Source organism: Pseudorca crassidens, chromosome 20, assembly GCF_039906515.1.
Source record: "Pseudorca crassidens isolate mPseCra1 chromosome 20, mPseCra1.hap1, whole genome shotgun sequence".
Taxonomy (NCBI): Eukaryota; Metazoa; Chordata; class Mammalia; order Artiodactyla; family Delphinidae; genus Pseudorca; species Pseudorca crassidens.
The window spans coordinates 58,073,430-58,091,276 of NC_090315.1; the positions used below are offsets into that span (position 1 = coordinate 58,073,430).

A 17,847-nucleotide genomic window follows, 5' to 3' on the forward strand; every position below is an offset into this window, starting at 1 on the left:
GCACCATGAAGATACTGCATGGCCCCAATATTAGAAACCACAGCACTGCATCTTCCCTTTAAGAATATTTAACCAAACTCATTTGACATAGTGGCTAAATACAGAATCCCCGACTGGCTTTGTGATCTTCGGCAAGTTGTACCTCAGCTCTTCTGTACCTCACCTTCCTCATCCAAAAAAGAGATATGAATACCTACCTAATAGGATGAGGGTTAAATGAAACATACACATACAGAGCTTGACACACATTCAATAAATGCGGTCGTTACACTAGATCAACTCACACCTGATTAAGTTCTCCCCCCACCCCCGCCCCGCCCCAGGTCGCATCAATGTTAGGAACTTTCAGAGAATTCTTGACCCTCGCACTTGCAGATCCTCAAAATTAAGCACTCCCTGCTGCCACCACGTAAGGTACCTGATCTTAAACTTAACTGTGCTGTTCTACTCAGGGTTCTTTTAACAGCCCTTTAGGTCACTATGCCATTGAATACAAAGCCCAACTGTTAGGAACAGAGGTAGGCTGATGAATTGCAAACATCCTTGTCACGTGATAGTGAAGTCGGAAGCGGGGGAAGAGAGACAGCTGCCAGCTCCTGAAAACCCTAGAAACTGCAGGGGGCCTGGGGCATGACAGGAGGTGGCCTGGAAATTGACCAAGGAAGGCTGAGAGCCCCAGAATCCTGGTCTACCGGTTTTCCACCACTCCAGGTTATAATAACTTCCTAAACTAACCCTTCACGTATATAATAAAGCATTCACAATTCCATGGGAAGGTAAATCTTTATTAACACTAAGTGCTATTTTAAAGAGTAACAGCCTGAGCCGATACTGAGACAGAGACACAGAGAGACTAGTTTCCCAGGGCAAACAATGTCAACACTGAGGACACCACTTAACCCTCTGGTTCCCAAATGCGCCAAGATTTTAAGTAACTGAGGTTAAAACAAAACAGACTCCTCCAAAGAGCTGTCTCTACTCACTGACTCCCTTTTTCTTCCCACTCTTTCTTGAACCCACTACTTTTCATCCCCACCACGACTTTCATCCCCACCACTCGATGAAAATGGATCATGACAAAAGCACCAGTGACCTCCACATCGCCAATGTCAGTGATCCAAATCAGCCTTCATCTTACTCAACCTATCAGGAGAATGAGAGCAAGAAATCAACTCTGTAGTTTCACAAGATTTATGAGACACGTGGTTACACGCGCAATTTTCTTACTGAGTTACCAGCTTTTAATGAGTTACTATCACAGGTGTTTAGAGATTAATTTTTTGTAACTTTTAAATAACTGTTCCTACGGGGAAAAAATGTGTCTCTCTTTCCAAACAACCAATTTACAAACATATGGAGCAAAACCTCTTCCAAAGGAAGCAGAAGCAACTGCTTTTATTGTTGTTTTCAGGCCACAGACTCTTTCAAAGGTTCTTATTTCCCACATTCTTAATAAGAAACCCCATCTACAGTGGTCCGATTATGACTCTCAAATGAGCTCTGGGAAAGGTAAAACCTAAGGAAGAGTCTTGGTTTTGATCTTTCATGAACTTTGCACCAATCAGCGTATTTACATATGTCCTGCCAAGGAGAGAAGTTTAAAACATCACTGACATGGTTTACTTAGTCTCATCATATAACAATGATCCAACACCTAATCTATAAATATAAGACACTGCTGTACCACATAACACCTTAGATATAAATACGGTATTTTTACATCAAGTTGCTGCTTCTTATTATATGTCAATTAAAGTTCAAGTCACTGTGGCATGAAGTCAAATTTTCGCTAGTCTTAATGACCATAAATGGTCGGGTAGGGAAATGCCAAATATGACAAAATAAAGGTTTCCAAGCCAACTTGGAAGCAAAACAGTTCTACGTAGTAGTATCGTAGAAAGGTCAGTTCTACGTAGTATCACTAGTGTGTAAATTTTCACACCTGAAGTTCCTCCTCTTATGTGATGAAGGCCTGATCTGTAAGTTGAAGAGCTCTGAACTGAACTTCTGATCTTGAGTCCAAGTCAGATCTGGAAATACTAAGGCAATGTCACTGGCAAAATTGTGGGCATAACATAAAAGCATGCTTTAGGCCTACTCGTAATGGAATATTATCTCAGGAGAAAGCAATTTCATAAAAGTCCTGATTTCAATTTACCGGTTTCTGCATCAATGTTGCAATATTAAACTGTGAATTTCAAATTTGCACATACGATCATATTCGTACAGTGATTTACAACTGTCAAAGCACTACGTATGTGATTCTCAAAAATGTTTGGCTTTACAGGACCTGAACCAAAAAGACTTCACAGTAGGTTTCAGTGCAAACCCGTATTGTGGTGGATTGTGCGTAATTATCTTCATACCAATAGAAGTATTCACTGTAACGCATAAATCCATTACACGAACCAAGAATGAGCTTCTAACTTATTTCAACAGACACAATATGTCATATCACACACACATAATCTGTCCATATTTTAACTACTATTCTATAAATCTTTGATGTTTACACCAATAATGCCATTGGAATGGACTAATATTACATAGCAAAGTGTTTGACAAGGTAAAACAAGCTCTAAAGGGTTAAATTTGTTATAAAATGGGTCATAGGCTGAGAAGTCATTACTCATCCACAGTAATTATAAATCAGAGGATGACTGAGGGTCAATTACTACATGTCCAAATCTAGGAATGAATTAACTCCTTAGTAGATTAAAAAAAACAGAATGTCGTAAGTAATATTATACTTGGCAAATCTATAGCACAAAATTGGGTAGCCTTGTTTAGTATGAAAAGGAAAAATCTAGAATTTTAATACCCTTAAGATTCCACATTAAGCCATCTTGACGAGAAATCTTTCTTAAAGTAACTTACCCATACATAAAGTTGCCTAGATGCACACAACATACACACGTATATGGTTCTCTAACGAAGCATCAGCTGAAGAGCAGCATTTCATACACAGAGAGCCGAACAACTAGAGTTACACAATATAATACAGAGTTCCACTAATTATACCAGCAATCTGACCTAGAAAACAACACTTTTAAATAGTTTTTCCTGATGAACATTTGAAAACCAATACTATAATTCATCTACTGAAATAATTTCCCTTAAGAAACAACACGCGAAACTGTAAGAGCTGACAAGTCACATCATATTTCAATATCAGACTGCGAGTAGCTCTTAGAACAACATAAATCACACAGCTTTCGAACAGCTTAAAAAAAAAAAAAAAGCATCAAAATTTAGGTTGCCTCATGGTTCTTGTGTGGTGGTCGTTGTTTACTCTGTGCCTTCCAAGCGGCCCTTGAGGCTTTTCCACAGCATTCTTAAAAGTGTTATGTTTATTTTGCAAACGATGAGTCAACAGTATGCTAAATGATCAGTAGAAAGAAAATGCAGAAGATAAATTACATGTGTTCTTCCAAATGTAGAATGCTGCAGGTTCCCCGAGTTGGCAACACTTCCCAACCATCAGCCAGCTTCACGCTTTGCAGGATAAGGCCTCCTTACGTAGGGAACGATTGAGAATATTTGCTCCCCACACCCAGAGCCATTCAGGCATATACTGTGCAAAAAGAAACTAAAAATGAAAGAGAAAAAGACTGTAAGGTTAGAACCCAAAGTCATCGACAACAGAACGCACAGATCAGCAATCGTTTAAACCAACAAACATCACCAATCCCATTAAATACAAAAAAGGGAAAAACCTTAGGTGCTACTGCACTGAGCACCTACTTTTGTATAAGACCGTATGCTAGACTCTCTGGGGAACAGAAATGTGATCACCGCCCACCCGCCCCCTTTCTCTAATGAGGCGGGACAGACCTACACGCAGTGATACGATTTCATCTTTACTTAACGTGACATGAATAGTATGGAATGTGGATAAGAATTACAAATCAGCCCAGGAATAAAAGGCAGGTGAAAGAGAAAACTGCATACGTGCTTAGTACTGTGTGAGAAAACTGGGGACTGAGGGGCAGAGTGGTGCTAAGTTAAACAAACGCACTGAGTCAAAAACACCAGGACCCTGAGAGAGTGTCTTGAGGTGTGATGTGGAAGCCTCGGGGATACAGGGAGGATGTCCGCTGATGCTGCTCTGCTCCAGGGGGTCTCCAGGGCCACGTCCCCACAGGGGACATTCGGCAAGGTTCAGAAACAGTATTAGCTGTCACAAGTGGGGTGGTGGTGCTACCGGCATCTCGTGGGCAGAGGTCCAGGACGCTGTGAGCATCGTACAGCGCACAGGAAGGTCCCACAACAAGGAACGAACCAACCTCTACGCCACTAGTGCTCAGGTGGAGAAGCCCTGCGCAACACTGACGGATCTGTCCGAGACCGAGCAAAAGTTTAACACCTTGTGTGTGAAGGAGGGGAGATGATGGGCCCCTGGCAGGTGCTGATGTTCTAGCCTTGACCAGAGGTGTAATAATACAGGTCACTCCTTAAGAAACAGACCCAGGTCACTCTGCTATTCCAGGAACCACAGTGAACAAGGAGGGGGTCCCAGCACGATGAACTGTGGGGTGAGGGTCCCAGAGGTGCAGGTGTTCCCAGCAGGTTCCACAGAAGCTTCAGCTTAGCCACCTTGGAGACAAGGGTCCCGTGTTTGGCCTGGAGCCGTAAGTAACTACCTGTGAAAATGACCAAGGTCTCTTTGGACCTCTTTAAAGAGTCAGGATTTCATGGAAAAAAATACCCAAATACTCCTCCTTGGGGCCACTGTCCTAAAGCAAAAGGCTCTAAAATCCAAGGAGATGAAAGAAGGCAATATATGGTCCCTTAGGAGGACTCTGTAAGGAGGGTCACATTGAAACATGGGGGCGCCTGACACAGGCTAGGTAATCGGATGCCCCTCCAAAGGGCATTTTATTTTCAGTGTTTATTGAGTGGAGAGTGAAGCAGCATCTAGAAATCTGTTTGTTTTAAATCTCCTCTCATGACCTCTTGTCCACTACAGGGGGGACCAGCATCAAGATGGATTCTGCCCGTTTCCTAAGGACGGGCAGGCGGAGACTCATTGGCTTGTCCCAGGGAGGTTTCAGCACACTGGGCAGTGGGAGGGAAAGAGCTAATGGAAGAGGAGAGAATTTCATCCTCTGGGTACTGACGGATCAGCTCCGGAGGCTGACTCATCCGCCTGTTGAGATAACAGCAGTAACAGGAAAGGGATGCCAAGTGTCCAGGCACCGGGAACTGCGGAAAAGCCGGGGTGGGGGGGGTCTGGTTCTGCAAGGCTCTGGGCGCCTTCGGGGATCCTGACCCGTGTGTCCAGGCCTGCTCCTGACCAATGTGATACAGAGTAGCCTCCCCGGGGACCCGGCTCAGTAGGACTTGGGAACAACGAGCTGAGGGGAGGACGTCCACAGCGAGGGTACACATCCAGCTCATCGGAAAAGTGCACAGTGCTGAAAACACAAATGCCATGCGCTCCCCAGAGACTGAGACAGGCGGGACTTAAAAAGGTAAGAAACAAACGGGAATGGAGAAGATGGAAAGGAACTCAAAGAACGTGAGCTGGATCCTTAAACCGGAGCACTCTAAGGTTGAGAATCAGAATTCACAATCCTCATCTTTCAGCATCATGCTTCAATCAGATTCCCAAATGTCATTTTAAAAAGGTTTAGGATGCATTAACCTAATTACGAGAGCTGAGCGCACACTGTTACCTGGATGGAATGGGACCAGTATCCTGTGGTCCTTTTTGAAATGCCAAGGGTAGAAACAGCATGATGTGCGTACACTTGTGGCGAAGGCACCAACCACGGGCACTTGTGCAGAAAGCTGCCAGGGGTGGACACGTTGGTAGCTACGTAGAACGGGATTAGACTCTGTACGAAAATTCCTTTGGAAGCATATTCATACTGCAATGCTCTGCTGAAGTGGTCTAAGTAAGCCTGTTGAAACAGGAGGGGAAAAGACCTAATTTTTCAGGAACTCGGAAGAAATTCAGGAGAAAAAAAAAGACTTAATGGTCATTTCAGGGAAAAAAATACAGCACAAGCAAACACGAGCTGCTGACAAAGAGCTCAACAAACTGGACCAAACCATCGTGATAAACATTGTCCTGCATGGTGATTTCACTTTCCAACTGGGGACGCGTTACCTTAGACGCAGAAAACGCCGCCAGCTGCGGGGTTGGCTTGCAGCAGGAGCCGGAGGAGATGGTGACGATGGCCCCTTTCTTCCTCTCCACCATCCCGGGTAACACTATGTGCACCATCAGACTGGCGGCGGCAACGTTCACGTTGACGATGTCCCAGAGCATGTCCTCCGAGACCTGTGTGAAGTACTGCGGGTAGGGGTAGAACACGCCCACGTTGTTCACCAGGATGCCAACGTCTCTGTCCTTCAGGGCTTCCCGAATCAGGCCGTAGATCTCGCGGCCATTGCTGAAGTCCGCGACAATGACGTCAGTCTCCACTTTGTAGGTGTCAGCTATGTCTTTAGCGACCGTCTGCAGCTTCTCTTGGTTCCGACTGATCAGGACGATGTTGAGCCCACGGCTGGCCAACTCCTCTGCGTAGGCCCTTCCGATCCCATCTGTTGCGCCTACAGTACAAGCGGGGACAAGAGAGCAAACTCGTTTCTCAGTGTGACCTTTAAAATGGACTTTAAATACACTGTGTCTGGGTTTAATCAGAGAAGGATTCACAGTAGAAATAAACCGAGTTCTGTAAGTGATCAGTCAAGCACAAGGTCAAATCCATGACACAAGCTAGTCAAATACTCGCCCAGACACTCTGACAGGCAGAGGAAGAGCTGTTTTACATTCACCAAGTTGACTGTGAGACTCAGTGGGAAACTGTTTTCAAACTCTCATCTGGCTTGAATGAGTGCCAGGGGGTACTTTCCTGGGAAACAATGGTAAATTAAGATGAAATTTAAAATAAGGGAAGTGTTTCTGAAAGTGGTACCAGTTTGTAAGGACACTTTGAAAACAGAGAGCAAAAAGGAAAAGCAAAGGCTAGGAAGGTGGGGCTGGAGCTGGACTGGGAACAGGAGGGGCAGAATGAGAAGCACAGAAATCACAGGGAAATTCTTCCAGGACGAGGGCGGTAAGAAATGCGCACATAATCGTAACAGAGTGGTTTTATTTTTTTATCCCATGAAAACATTACATCAAATTCAGTAACTCCAGGAATGATGCATCCAACCTAAAACACAGATTAAACAGGAAAGATGATTTCATTTTTAGATTAGGCAAGAACTGAAAACTCATCTCTTACCACTCACGACTGCCCATCTTCCATACTGCTTGATCAGGTCTGCTCTGCTCACCAGGCGCGGGATGAAATGCAGCCTGATGAGGCTGTAGAAGTCACAGACGACGGTGATGCTCTTTCTGGCCGTGTACCAGGCTCCAACCAAGGCGAGGGCTTCCATGTAGCAGTTGCAGGACCTGGCGATTTCCCTGTACAAGAGGTAGAAGCTGTCGACGGCAGCCATGGCAGCCTGCAAGGGAGGGCAGCGAGAGAGAGGTGGCTTCTGCTTAGTAAGTTAAAGGAACATGCACAGTGCGCGGGAAGAAAGGAATCCGAGGACATCAGAGCTTAACAATTTTGCATTCAATAACAGTAACCGTTCAGATGCACATAGCCCATGGATCCAGACAACTTATGATCTCATTATTTAACATCTGTAGCTTATAAAGTTCTTTCCTTCCAAGAAGATTAGTCAACATAGTTATCAAGAGTTACCAAATTCCTACTAAAATCCAGGCACTGCGGCGCTAAATGTTGTGGCTACGGGGATAAACACAACATGCCCTATGCCAGAAAAAGCTCCTGGTCCAGCACAGCGGCAGACACAGAGCTTTTAATTCACGTAACAGCTGAGAGGTATGTTTCTTTCTTTTACTGAATTTATATGTATTCAAAACCGGCAAGCGCGGAGGGCCTACTATCCCTGAAGAGACAGAGGAGAAGAAACAGAGGCAATATTAAGACAGGGCCTTGGCCTCAAAGACCTTACAACCCATTTGTGACAAAACTAAGCTCTAATAAACTTTAACATCAAATAAACATAAATTAGATTATGTATAAATAATATTCATAAATGTATATTTAAAAAGAGATACTCCCCAAACTTGAAGAATTGTTTTCTCAAACGATACTGCATAAGCACGCTCCACTGTGCTGATGTCACTGGCACACCACTACCTTTCCCTGGCCCCTTAACGTTTGGGGAAAGAAAAGCCCAATTCAATTCTTGTGAGTATTCACACAGCAAGCATCGCGACGCACCTATTATGTGCCATGTACCGTGACAGATGCTAAGGACTCAAAGATGAAGTAAATAACTACCTAGAAGAAGAGACGAACATTTAACAAAACAACTTTAAATGCCATACGAACTGGTGTATGTACGCCTGTGCTCAGAAAGGAAGAGAAAGCCCGGGCACGACCAAGGCTGATGAACTTCATCCTGGACTAGACCCAGGAAGCCACTGAGGCCTGAGCCAACTGTGTGCTATCAAGTGAGGGTCAAACATCAAGAAGATCAGAACAGACCACAATTAAATTCCAGGGAGCTCTGATATGCACAAACACAAGGATACAGCATTTATTGTATATTAATAAAAGAAAATAGATTTAAGCCAAACAAACATTTATATAAAACTTCTGGAAGTGGCCCCTTTCATAGAAACTGCATTAGAATAGGAAAAAAATAAATCCTGAAACTAAGAAAAATCCCTGACAATAGCAGCAAAAGTTGGCATAAGCTTAAGGAAGAATAAGTGAATTCCTTCCCACTCGACCGCAATGCAATTTGAGCTCAACCAAGGTTTGCAGAGTGGAGAAAACAAATTAACCTCTGGAATGGAACACAATGTAAGAATGATATCACACTGTGGTAACAGGCACATAAAATAACGAAAAAACTACTGAATATAAATATGTATACGTCGATATCTATCTGTGTGTTGAGTATGCACCTGAGTGTGCAGTCCAAATTACAAACCAACAAAACATACAAAAGAAATATGACAGAAAACTGAAAGAAATAGGCAGCAGGATTCCTAAATGCCTCACAATGAGGATATAACCCCTCAAACGTTAAAATTTCCACTCCTACTGTAACTCTAAATGGGTGTGGCATTAAGTAAGTTAAAGAAACGTCCTTCTCAAATAGCAATACAGGAAATGACTGAAGGGGCCACCTTATTTCCAGTAAGTAAAGTGCTGTACACTTTGGGGTTCTGTTCAGAGAAACTTACCTCCTACGACAAGGATGCCAAGATTGGTCAAGAAAAGAAAACATTATAAACTTGATTCAGCACACAAACCAATTACTTAATAAGATAAAAACAATTACATGCTCCTCTGGGGTAATGCTTCTTCATGGACCACACTGGCTGAGATTCCCTAAAACATGAACTGTCAAGATCAATGCAGTCTGGGCTGAAGATGCTTTCTTTTTCTGGTCCGTCCGCCCCACTAAGGCCGTACACTCCGGGCACTGCTCCAAATCCTCTGAAAGACGCTCACAGTCACGGTCATCCACCTTAAACGTGTTCACCCCTTTTCTGCTGTGCATGAGCGCCTCTCAAAGCTTCCGGATGCTAGCGATGAGGTAGTGACGTGTCACCCCCTCCAAGGGTCCCCGCTGCTGCACCAGCTCAACACACGGCCCCCTCCTGAGGAGGCAGGCGCCGGCTGCAGAGGCCCCTGCCGGGCACTGAGCACACTCACACTGGCTGCCGTCCCCGAATGGCGCTAATTCGATTCCCAGAGCAACAGCCAAAACATTAGCTTCTTACAAGGAAGAACTTTATAAAAACTGAGAATCCAAACCCAACCACCCTAAGTTAGGAGTTCCTGAGATAACTTTTTAAAGTGGACACGTGCCTTTTGTCATAATTAAATACTAGGCCATGAAGAAAGCAAATGTGAAACATAATACTTGTATGCACCAGTACTTTTCAAACAAAATGTGATAAAATTCGAAATAACAAAACTATGACCAAGAAACTAGATACTTGGAACATTAAATCTATTCTTCAAAATAACAAGTGGGCATACATCTAAAATGTTAAAACAGTGTTTTCAATGAAAAACTGAAAACCACGTATCAAGGACTAATGGATCGTAGCCAAAGAAATACTTGTGAGAAAATGAATTGCAGGAGTGTCTGTAATAGGGTTCCAGTTAAAAAGGTCAGGTATGCCTCAGAGAATGACTCATCCCAAGGGGAAGCTGTGTAAAGGGAACTTCGACCCTCTCAAACACCATTTTTTTCAAGAATTGAACATCTCAGAAGGAAAAACTTCAGCAAAAGAAGCCTGACTGCGACCGAGTTCCCCGATTTTTCTGCTCAAGTCATTAAGTACCCGTGGTTTCCTCTTACCTCCTCTGCCAGCCCTGGGCCTTCAGGAATACACTGCTCTGTCTTCTCTTCAGGACAAGCTGTGAACAAAAACCAACAGGAAACAAATGCCTCTCCTTCACAGCTCAGCTGGGATAAGTTTATATAAAACTACGACCAAAGCGTTTTAAAAGTTAAGGAAACGGAACAACTCTCGTGCCGTGATTCCCTGCGCAGGCAGCGACACATCCCCTGGTCTGGGAAAAAGGCAGGCGCCGCCAGTGCCCGTCTGGTGGAAGGCTGGGCTGGGAGGCATCCCGGCTCCTGCACCTTGTTCCTTAAGGAACATTTCGTCACACAGGACAAAATCTGTCCAGACAGCTTGGAGGGAGACCCAGGACGGCAAGCATACGCCCTGCCCCCGACCTGTCCCGGGCATCTGCTGGGCTTCCCCGGACCTCATCCTCCTCTCTGCAAACCACTGTGCTCGCTCCAGCCACAGAGCACTAGACCCTCCGCTCGGCCGCAGCACCTGTTCCACACTCCAGGCAGATCCCGGCTGCCCACCTGAGCACGTGGGTCCTGGGCTGGCGGCAACAGCAGGGAGGAATGGCCCCTTCCAGCCTGCCTGGGGCCGGGGGCTTACGGATACGGAGACGGAAGGAAACGCCAGTGCCACCTTTCCCCTCTCCCTCCGCCCTAGACACCGCCTGGTGCCTGTTTCGGTTTTGAAACCCCCCACCCAAGGCTGTGTTCCCTGGGGGGCCGCATCTCCCCACACACCCCTCCAGCACCTCACACAACCCGTGGCGCGGACGGACAGGAGCGCCCAGACCAGCTGCTGCATGAAATCGCACCACCCAGCCTAGCTCAGCTCAGTCCCGTCCCACGGGGAGGGGACCACCAACACCTGCGATCCTTTACAAAGAGAAACCCCTCGTGGGCAAGGCCCCCAGGGCCGTCCTGCGCAGGCCCAGCAGGAGCTGTACAGGCATCGGAGGGGAGCAGAGACCAGCGGTGCCAGGGCCTCCAACCCCGCTTCTCAACTCCACCCACTGGATACCCTGGCACCACCAGTCAGGGGGGACCGTCACGGTATTTTAAATTGCAATTCCGTCACAGACAGCTACCTTACACGTTGATTATCATTGCTGGATTTTATTTTTAATCGCGGATCATCAGAGGGCTGACGGCATTCTAGGTCTGAGATGCATCTCATCGTTCCCCAGAGGCAGCTCAACGTGGACAGACCTGACTCACGCCAACCAAACTCACAAAAGACTGATAAATTCAAAAGCCAATTTAGTTATGAATAATAAATGATGCAGCCAAGAAGTCTAAACACGCACGGTCACTAGGCTGTAGGAAAGTCTACAAACTACTAGAACAGCAATGAAGAAAGCAGTAAGTGTGGGACGCCGAGGACCCGTGCTGGGTCTCTCAACAGAGCGATTCCCCAGGGAGGAGGGCAGGGGCGAGACGTGCCCAGGAACAGCCCAGCCTGCCGGGAAATGGTGACAACAGCAACGAGCTCACAGCACGGGATGCGCACCCAGGGGTGGAAACAGGGCCGGGAGGGGAGCCCAGGCTGTGAGATGCCTTTATGCCACACAGAAACGTTGGGCCAAAGGCAGGAGCTCATCAAGTTTAGCGCAAAAGGCAGCTGGCGGCGGTGGAGGGGCAGTGGCCTCGCGGGCAGGAAGTCAGGCGGCCTGGGCCCTGGTCCATCCAGACGGGGACGAAGCAAAGCTAGACGGAGAGCACGCAGCTTTGTGACCGACTCCCTGCCGCTCCTCAGACACGCCAGATATTTTCACCCATTTGCTCACACCTCGATGGACCATAAATGGCAAAGGACTGGAAATTCTACATGCCCGACATCCTCTTAATCCTCTCCCCATCGGTAAGTAGCTGATGGAAAATAATGTCTTTCTAATGGAGGAAGAAATCAGGACTCCCCCCAAAGCCATTCAGTTCTAGAAAAGCTCGTGGAAGCAGTTTTAAAGGGGTTTCCTACACACTTAGGTCGAGAAGCCTACCAAGGCACGCACAGATAGCAGGCTGCTCTTCACTTGCTTTGGGGCTTTGACTAGTTCATTGTTCTGTGGATAGGTACTAGTCTAAAACCTAGAGAAATCCATTACTTAGAAAGCAACACTGAAACACAGTAAAATCCTGGTCCCTGTACACCCTACCTGTACAAGTTATTATAAAGCTTTGTTTTCTTGCCTCTACGGAAACTAAGACATCAGCGAACAACAGAGGCAAACAGTCAGAACTGTCCCCGAAATAGGAAACGCAGTGCAATTCCCTACTGTCTTCTAGGCATTTTCTACTTCTCCAGGGCAATACTCATCAGGGCTAAAGGACCCTTAGGTAAGCTACGGAGTCTGAGTGATTATGACGTGTCAGGGTAGACGCACCCTCGGCAGAAATGGCACCACTGGCCAGTGACGCTGATACACGGGAGGCTCCGCACGTGCCGGAGTAGGGGGCACATGGGGTCTCCGTACCTTCCTATCGAGTTTATTATAAACCCAAAACTGCTCCAAAAGAGCCTAAAAAACCCCTTTGAGGTAACATCACAACTATGAAGGCATCATGGGAAAACTATGGTCGAGACTCCAGGAGCAAAGTCACGTCTTCAAAGCGCGGCTGCTGTGCCTGTAACATTATCCTGACCTACAGTTTAGCTGACTCGACATCACTGTGAAAAAGGCGATCAGACCTAATACAAAACCCTTCGGGAATCAAAGAGCTCTGGGAGCAGTGTCTTGGCTGAAACACAGGCATCCCCAGGCTATCCAAATGAATGCTACCTGGGGGTGATGCTACAAGAACATAAGACAGATTGTCCAAAATGTTTTCAAAGAAAATAAAGCAAGTATGATGGAAAAAAGACAATTAAAACACCACCAAACAAAAGGTAGTGGGGTGGGTAGATAATGGCCCTCCCATATGCCCACACCCTAATCCTCAAAACTCGTAAACATGTCACCTCGTGTAGCAAGGGGACTTTGAAGATTAAGGATCTTGAGATGGGGAGAAGATCCTGCATTATCCAGGTGGGTCCAACGTGATCACACGTGTCCTTATTAGATGGAGGCAGAAGGGTCAGAATCAGAGAAGGAGTTGTGACCAAGAAGCAGAGGTCAGAGAGCGCGAGGGAGATTTGAAGACCAGAGGCTGCTGGACTGAAGATGCAGAGAGGGGTCACAGGTCAAGGAAGGCAGGCACCTCCAGAATCTGACAAAGGCCAGGATACGGACTCTCCCCAGAGCCTCCCCGAGCGACACAACCGTGCTGACACCCTGGCTTTAGTCCAGTGGGACTGACTTGAGACTTCTGACCTCCAGAACTGTAAGAGAATAACTATGCTTTGTTTTAAGGCACTGAGCTTGTAGCACTTTGTTACAGCAGTCATAGGAAATTAAGATGGAGGGACGGACAGACTGCCAGTCTAGTTTTTAAGACAGTATAGAGACAAGTTGCAAATCCTGAAACATCCCTCAAACCAAAACCTTCCAGTGTATTCAGGAAGCAGAAAGTATCCTCAGAGGCTCCTCAGATCTTCGACTGGCTGAGGCCGTCCTCACCACCCCCGTCAACAGCCGGCACTTTCCAGTAAGGCTGCAGGGTTAGGACTTTAAACCTTTTTTTAATAGAAATCTCACTTCACTCAGACCCTTGCTCTCAGCACTCCCATCCTGTCTCTCCTCGCAAGCCCAGCTCAAGTCCCATCCCTTCTCCCCAGCTCAGTCCCAGGACCCGCAGACAAGCACCACGACACGCCAGCCCTGGGGATGGACCCATGGACGGGAGGCCCACGCCCCTCTTCCTTTCCCTTCCCAGGTCTCCACACCCACCAGCATGAGTTCCCCTCCGTCTCTCTCCCCCACGTGACACTTAAACACTTAAACAGAATGCGGAGCAGTGCAGTAACTGGACTCTATCTTGGTTCCTCAACTAGAACACAGGCCTCTCGAGGGCAGGAAATATATCTAAAACTAATTTTTCTGTAATTTAAGAAAACTGGAAAATGTACACAAAAGTTGTAAAACCTATTATGCACAGTTCAAAGAGTAATGAACAAAACACCCGCACAGACACCCTACTTCACAAATCAAAGCAGTCTTGGAAGCCCCGATGCTTCCTCCCTGGTCACATCCCCTTCTGCCACCTGGGGTCGGGGGGCGGGTAATCAATCTCCTAAATTCTGATGTAATATTCCCTTTTTTTTTTTTTAATAGTTGTACTATTACTGCAGCGTGGATTCTGAAATATTCCGTTTTCCCTGGTTCTGACCTTTACATAAAGGAATCAAACCCCTTCGGTATGCTTTGGTGCCTTCTTTCACTCAGCGCTGTCTTTGAGACTCACCCACGCCTCCGTAGCTGTAGGCCATATACTCTCACTGCCACGCTACCTCACGGTACAGACACACAATGCATATAACCATTCTACTGCTGATGGGTTGTTCTCGTTGGTTTTCACTTTACAATTATGAACAGCACTGCCATGAACCTTCTCGTGCATGTCTCCTAGGCACGTGTACAAGAGTTCCTCAAAGGGATAGGCCTATGAGTCGAACTGCTGGGCCACAGGGCATCCAGGCATACAGCGAGATGTTGCCAAAGCGGCTGCACCGATTTACACGCCCACCAGCAGCAAGTGTGAGCGCACGCTGTCTCCTCTCGATGGCTGGCAACGTCCACCAGTTCACTTCCTGCCAAAGGCTGGCTGTGAAATGGGATCTCACCATGGTTTTCACTGGCATTTCCTGACTACTAATAAGGCTGACTGGCACTCCTTTGATGTTTATGTGCTGTTTGTGTTTTCTCATCTATGAAATGCCTGTTCCTAGCTTTTGACGTGTTGTCTTCTTTTTCTTTCAGAGTTATAAGAATTCTTTCCATATTGTAGATACTAGTTCTCTGTATGCTTTGTCTCTTTATAGTGACTTTGATGAACTGAATGTCTTAATATTAATGTAGTCAAATTTATCTATCTTTTCCCTGCATGGTTTGTGCTTGTCATGTTTTATTTCAGAAATTCCATCCTAGTCCCAAGTCATAAAGATATTTTCCCATATTATTTTCCAAAATTTTTTTTACAGTTTTGTTTTTCAGATTTAACTCTTTAATCCTCCCACAGCCTTGTGATGGTGTGAGGCTGGGATCACATCCATCTTTACTATTCCTCCTCAGCACCTGGCATGGTGCCAGGTATATGACATTTATTTAACAAACAGAAGCAAATAATGCTTTGTGTTCAAAGTTCAAACTTCCCTCTCGGGGAGAGAAAACTTGAGAAGCTTCTCAAACTTTGCATCAGCACTTTGACGAAGTTATTATTGGTGTATCATGACTTTCTGGAATTTCCTTACCTTCCTTTGCCAAGTTTCAGTATACCACTACCATGAATTGCATGGAAAGAGCAGAACACGGGAGTTCTCATCCAAGATCCGATAACCCTCAGGTTCAGGTCTCCCTTTGTGCAGTGGGAATTAAAATAATAATAGCATCTTCTCCTAGATATAGACCCAAGATAACCGAAGACTTAGGCTCACACAAAAACTTGTACAGCTGTGTTCATAGCAGCATTATTCACGAGCTAAAAAGTGGAAACAACCCAAATGTCCAACAACAGAGGAATGGATAAACAAAATGTGGTCTATCCACATAATGGAATACTATTCAGCAATAAAAAGAATGAAGTATGGATACATGCTATGCCATGGACAAACCTTGAGAACAGTATGCTGAGCAAAAGAAGCCAGACAAAAGGAGACACATCATGGGATTCTACGTATATGAAATGTCCAGAAAAGGCAAATCCAGAGACAGAAAGTAGATTAGGGCTGCCACAGGGGGAGTGGGAAATGGGGAGCGACTGCTAATGGGGTGGGATTTCTTTGGGGGATGATAAGAATGTTCTGGAATTAAATAGTGGTGAGGACTGTACACCATGAATATGCTGCTATGAGCAGTACATGTTTAAATGGCTAAAATGGTGAATTTTATGTTATGTGAATTTTATCTCAAAAAGAAAAAATCTGCTAAAAAAAATACCAATTTGTTGAACTCTATGCCCCTGGAACATTACTGTAGTGATTATAACCACAGACTTTGAATATAGACATCCTGGATTCGAATCCACGCTCCCCATATAAGAGCTGTGTGTCTTGGGTGAAGGTGACATTACTTCACCTGAGCTTTCCTTACATCACCTGTAAACACGGGGCTAATAGCTCCTGCCTAAGATTATAATGAGAATTAAAGTAGATCATATGTAAAAAGCACTCAGAACAGAGCCCAGAACATAACTGCTCCATAAACCTTGGCTATTAGCCACTATAGTTCAGTGTTCAACGTTAGCTCTTGTCTATTTGTAGTGCTCAGGGTTAAAACTGAGAGCTGGCTTTATGCAAAAGACTCCACTAAGTGCTTTATTCCCATCATTGTACTTGCCCTCTCATCAACCTTACGAGGCAGAGTTTTAATCGTTCCCAGTTTACAGACGGGGAAACTGAGGCTTGCCGAGGTAAAGTGAAAAATTGGGCTGTGGGAATTCAGATCAAGGTCTACCAAAGTCCTGAGCCCTGGCTGGCGACGCCCACTGTAAGACCCCCAGGCAGGCATCTTGCTAGCATCACCGAGAGGGCCGCTGAGTTTGGCTTCAAGCGCCGGTCTGTGTCTGGGCTGCACGTTCATTGGGAACAGCGACAGCCTCCCTGGTCTCCAGAACCCTTCCCCTCCAGCACCGGGCAGGGCCGAACAAATGACCGCCGCTGGGGAACTGGTGGGGCCCTTTCTCCAAGAGCTCCCTTATTCTGAATTACTTCTACTTCAGAACAAAGACGACGACAACGAATCCCACTCAGACCAAGTCCTTTGGAAACGACAATAAAGCACAAAGGGGTGATCTTCAGAGCCTCGTGCGGAGCACCTGGGTCAGGTCTGGGAAAGAGTGGGACCCGCGCTCGGGGTGGCTGGGGCCCCAGGTCGGCCGGGTCCTGGGGGAGGGGCAGGCCCAGAAAAGGGAGTCCTGTGTGGGTGCAACGCCGGGATGGAGCTGTGGAAGGGGCGCTCTTGGGGGACACTCTGGAAGGAGGGAAGCTGGGGGCGGGGTCCGAGGGAAGGGAGGGACGAAAGGGTCCGGGAGGCCTGGGTGTCTCGGCGCTGAGGGCACTAGTCCAGGGGGGCGTGGTGGGGCGCAGAAGGAGGCGCCGGGCCGAAGTCCCAGTGGGCGCCGAGGGAAACCAGGAGGGTCTGGGGCCCAGGGCCTGGCGTGGGGGGCGCGGTACCTGCAGAGGCGACGCAGTCTCGGAGCCGGTCCCACCAAAGACGCTCGGCCACCACCCCGTCGCCGCCGCCGCAGCTACAACGGGCCGCGCCCCCACGTGACCCGCGCACGCGCTGTGGGCGGGGCCGTTGCGGGACCCGCCCCCCGGCCTCCCGAGTGCGCGTGCGCAGTGGTTGCCGTGGGGACCAGGGAAGCGTATGCCTGCCAACGACGCACACGCAGACG

General features: G+C 46.8%; 1 protein-coding gene and 1 long non-coding RNA gene across 7 annotated transcripts; one reads left to right on the forward strand and one right to left on the reverse strand.

The window, feature by feature from the left end:
• Nucleotides 1–764: 764 nt before the first annotated feature.
• HSDL1 (hydroxysteroid dehydrogenase like 1) lies at nucleotides 765–17,738 on the reverse strand. 6 transcript variants are annotated; one of them, XM_067719735.1, is made up of 7 exons: nucleotides 17,624–17,738; nucleotides 10,360–10,418; nucleotides 9,328–9,485; nucleotides 7,239–7,464; nucleotides 6,116–6,561; nucleotides 5,679–5,906; nucleotides 765–3,589 (listed from the first exon to the last, which is right to left on the reverse strand). In XM_067719735.1, exons 4-7 carry the CDS (start codon nucleotides 7,456–7,458, stop codon nucleotides 3,491–3,493), a joined length of 993 nt encoding a protein of 330 aa, XP_067575836.1. In that variant the 5' UTR covers nucleotides 7,459–7,464; nucleotides 9,328–9,485; nucleotides 10,360–10,418; nucleotides 17,624–17,738; the 3' UTR covers nucleotides 765–3,490. The 6 variants fall into 6 exon arrangements, with proteins under 6 accessions (XP_067575836.1, XP_067575838.1, XP_067575834.1 ...); XM_067719737.1 differs by lacking the exon at nucleotides 9,328–9,485 and having other exon boundaries at nucleotides 7,239–7,423; nucleotides 17,624–17,732; XM_067719733.1 differs by lacking the exon at nucleotides 9,328–9,485 and having other exon boundaries at nucleotides 17,624–17,732.
• LOC137215086 (uncharacterized) lies at nucleotides 10,196–15,320 on the forward strand. Its single transcript, XR_010939148.1, has 2 exons — nucleotides 10,196–12,220; nucleotides 14,863–15,320. It is a non-coding gene; the product is annotated as an uncharacterized lncRNA (long non-coding RNA).
• Nucleotides 17,739–17,847: the final 109 nt, after the last annotated feature.

Coding starts and splice junctions, on each gene's coding strand:
- HSDL1 (XM_067719735.1), bottom strand. CDS start 7,458: ATGGCTGCCGTCGACAGCTTCTACCTCTTGTACAGGGAAATCGCCAGG. Junction 5,907..6,115: donor CGGCGTTTTCTGCGTCTAAG/GTAACGCGTCCC, acceptor CTGTTTCAACAG/GCTTACTTAGACCACTTCAG. Junction 3,590..5,678: donor ACTGGTCCCATTCCATCCAG/GTAACAGTGTGC, acceptor TTTCATTTTTAG/TTTCTTTTTGCACAGTATAT.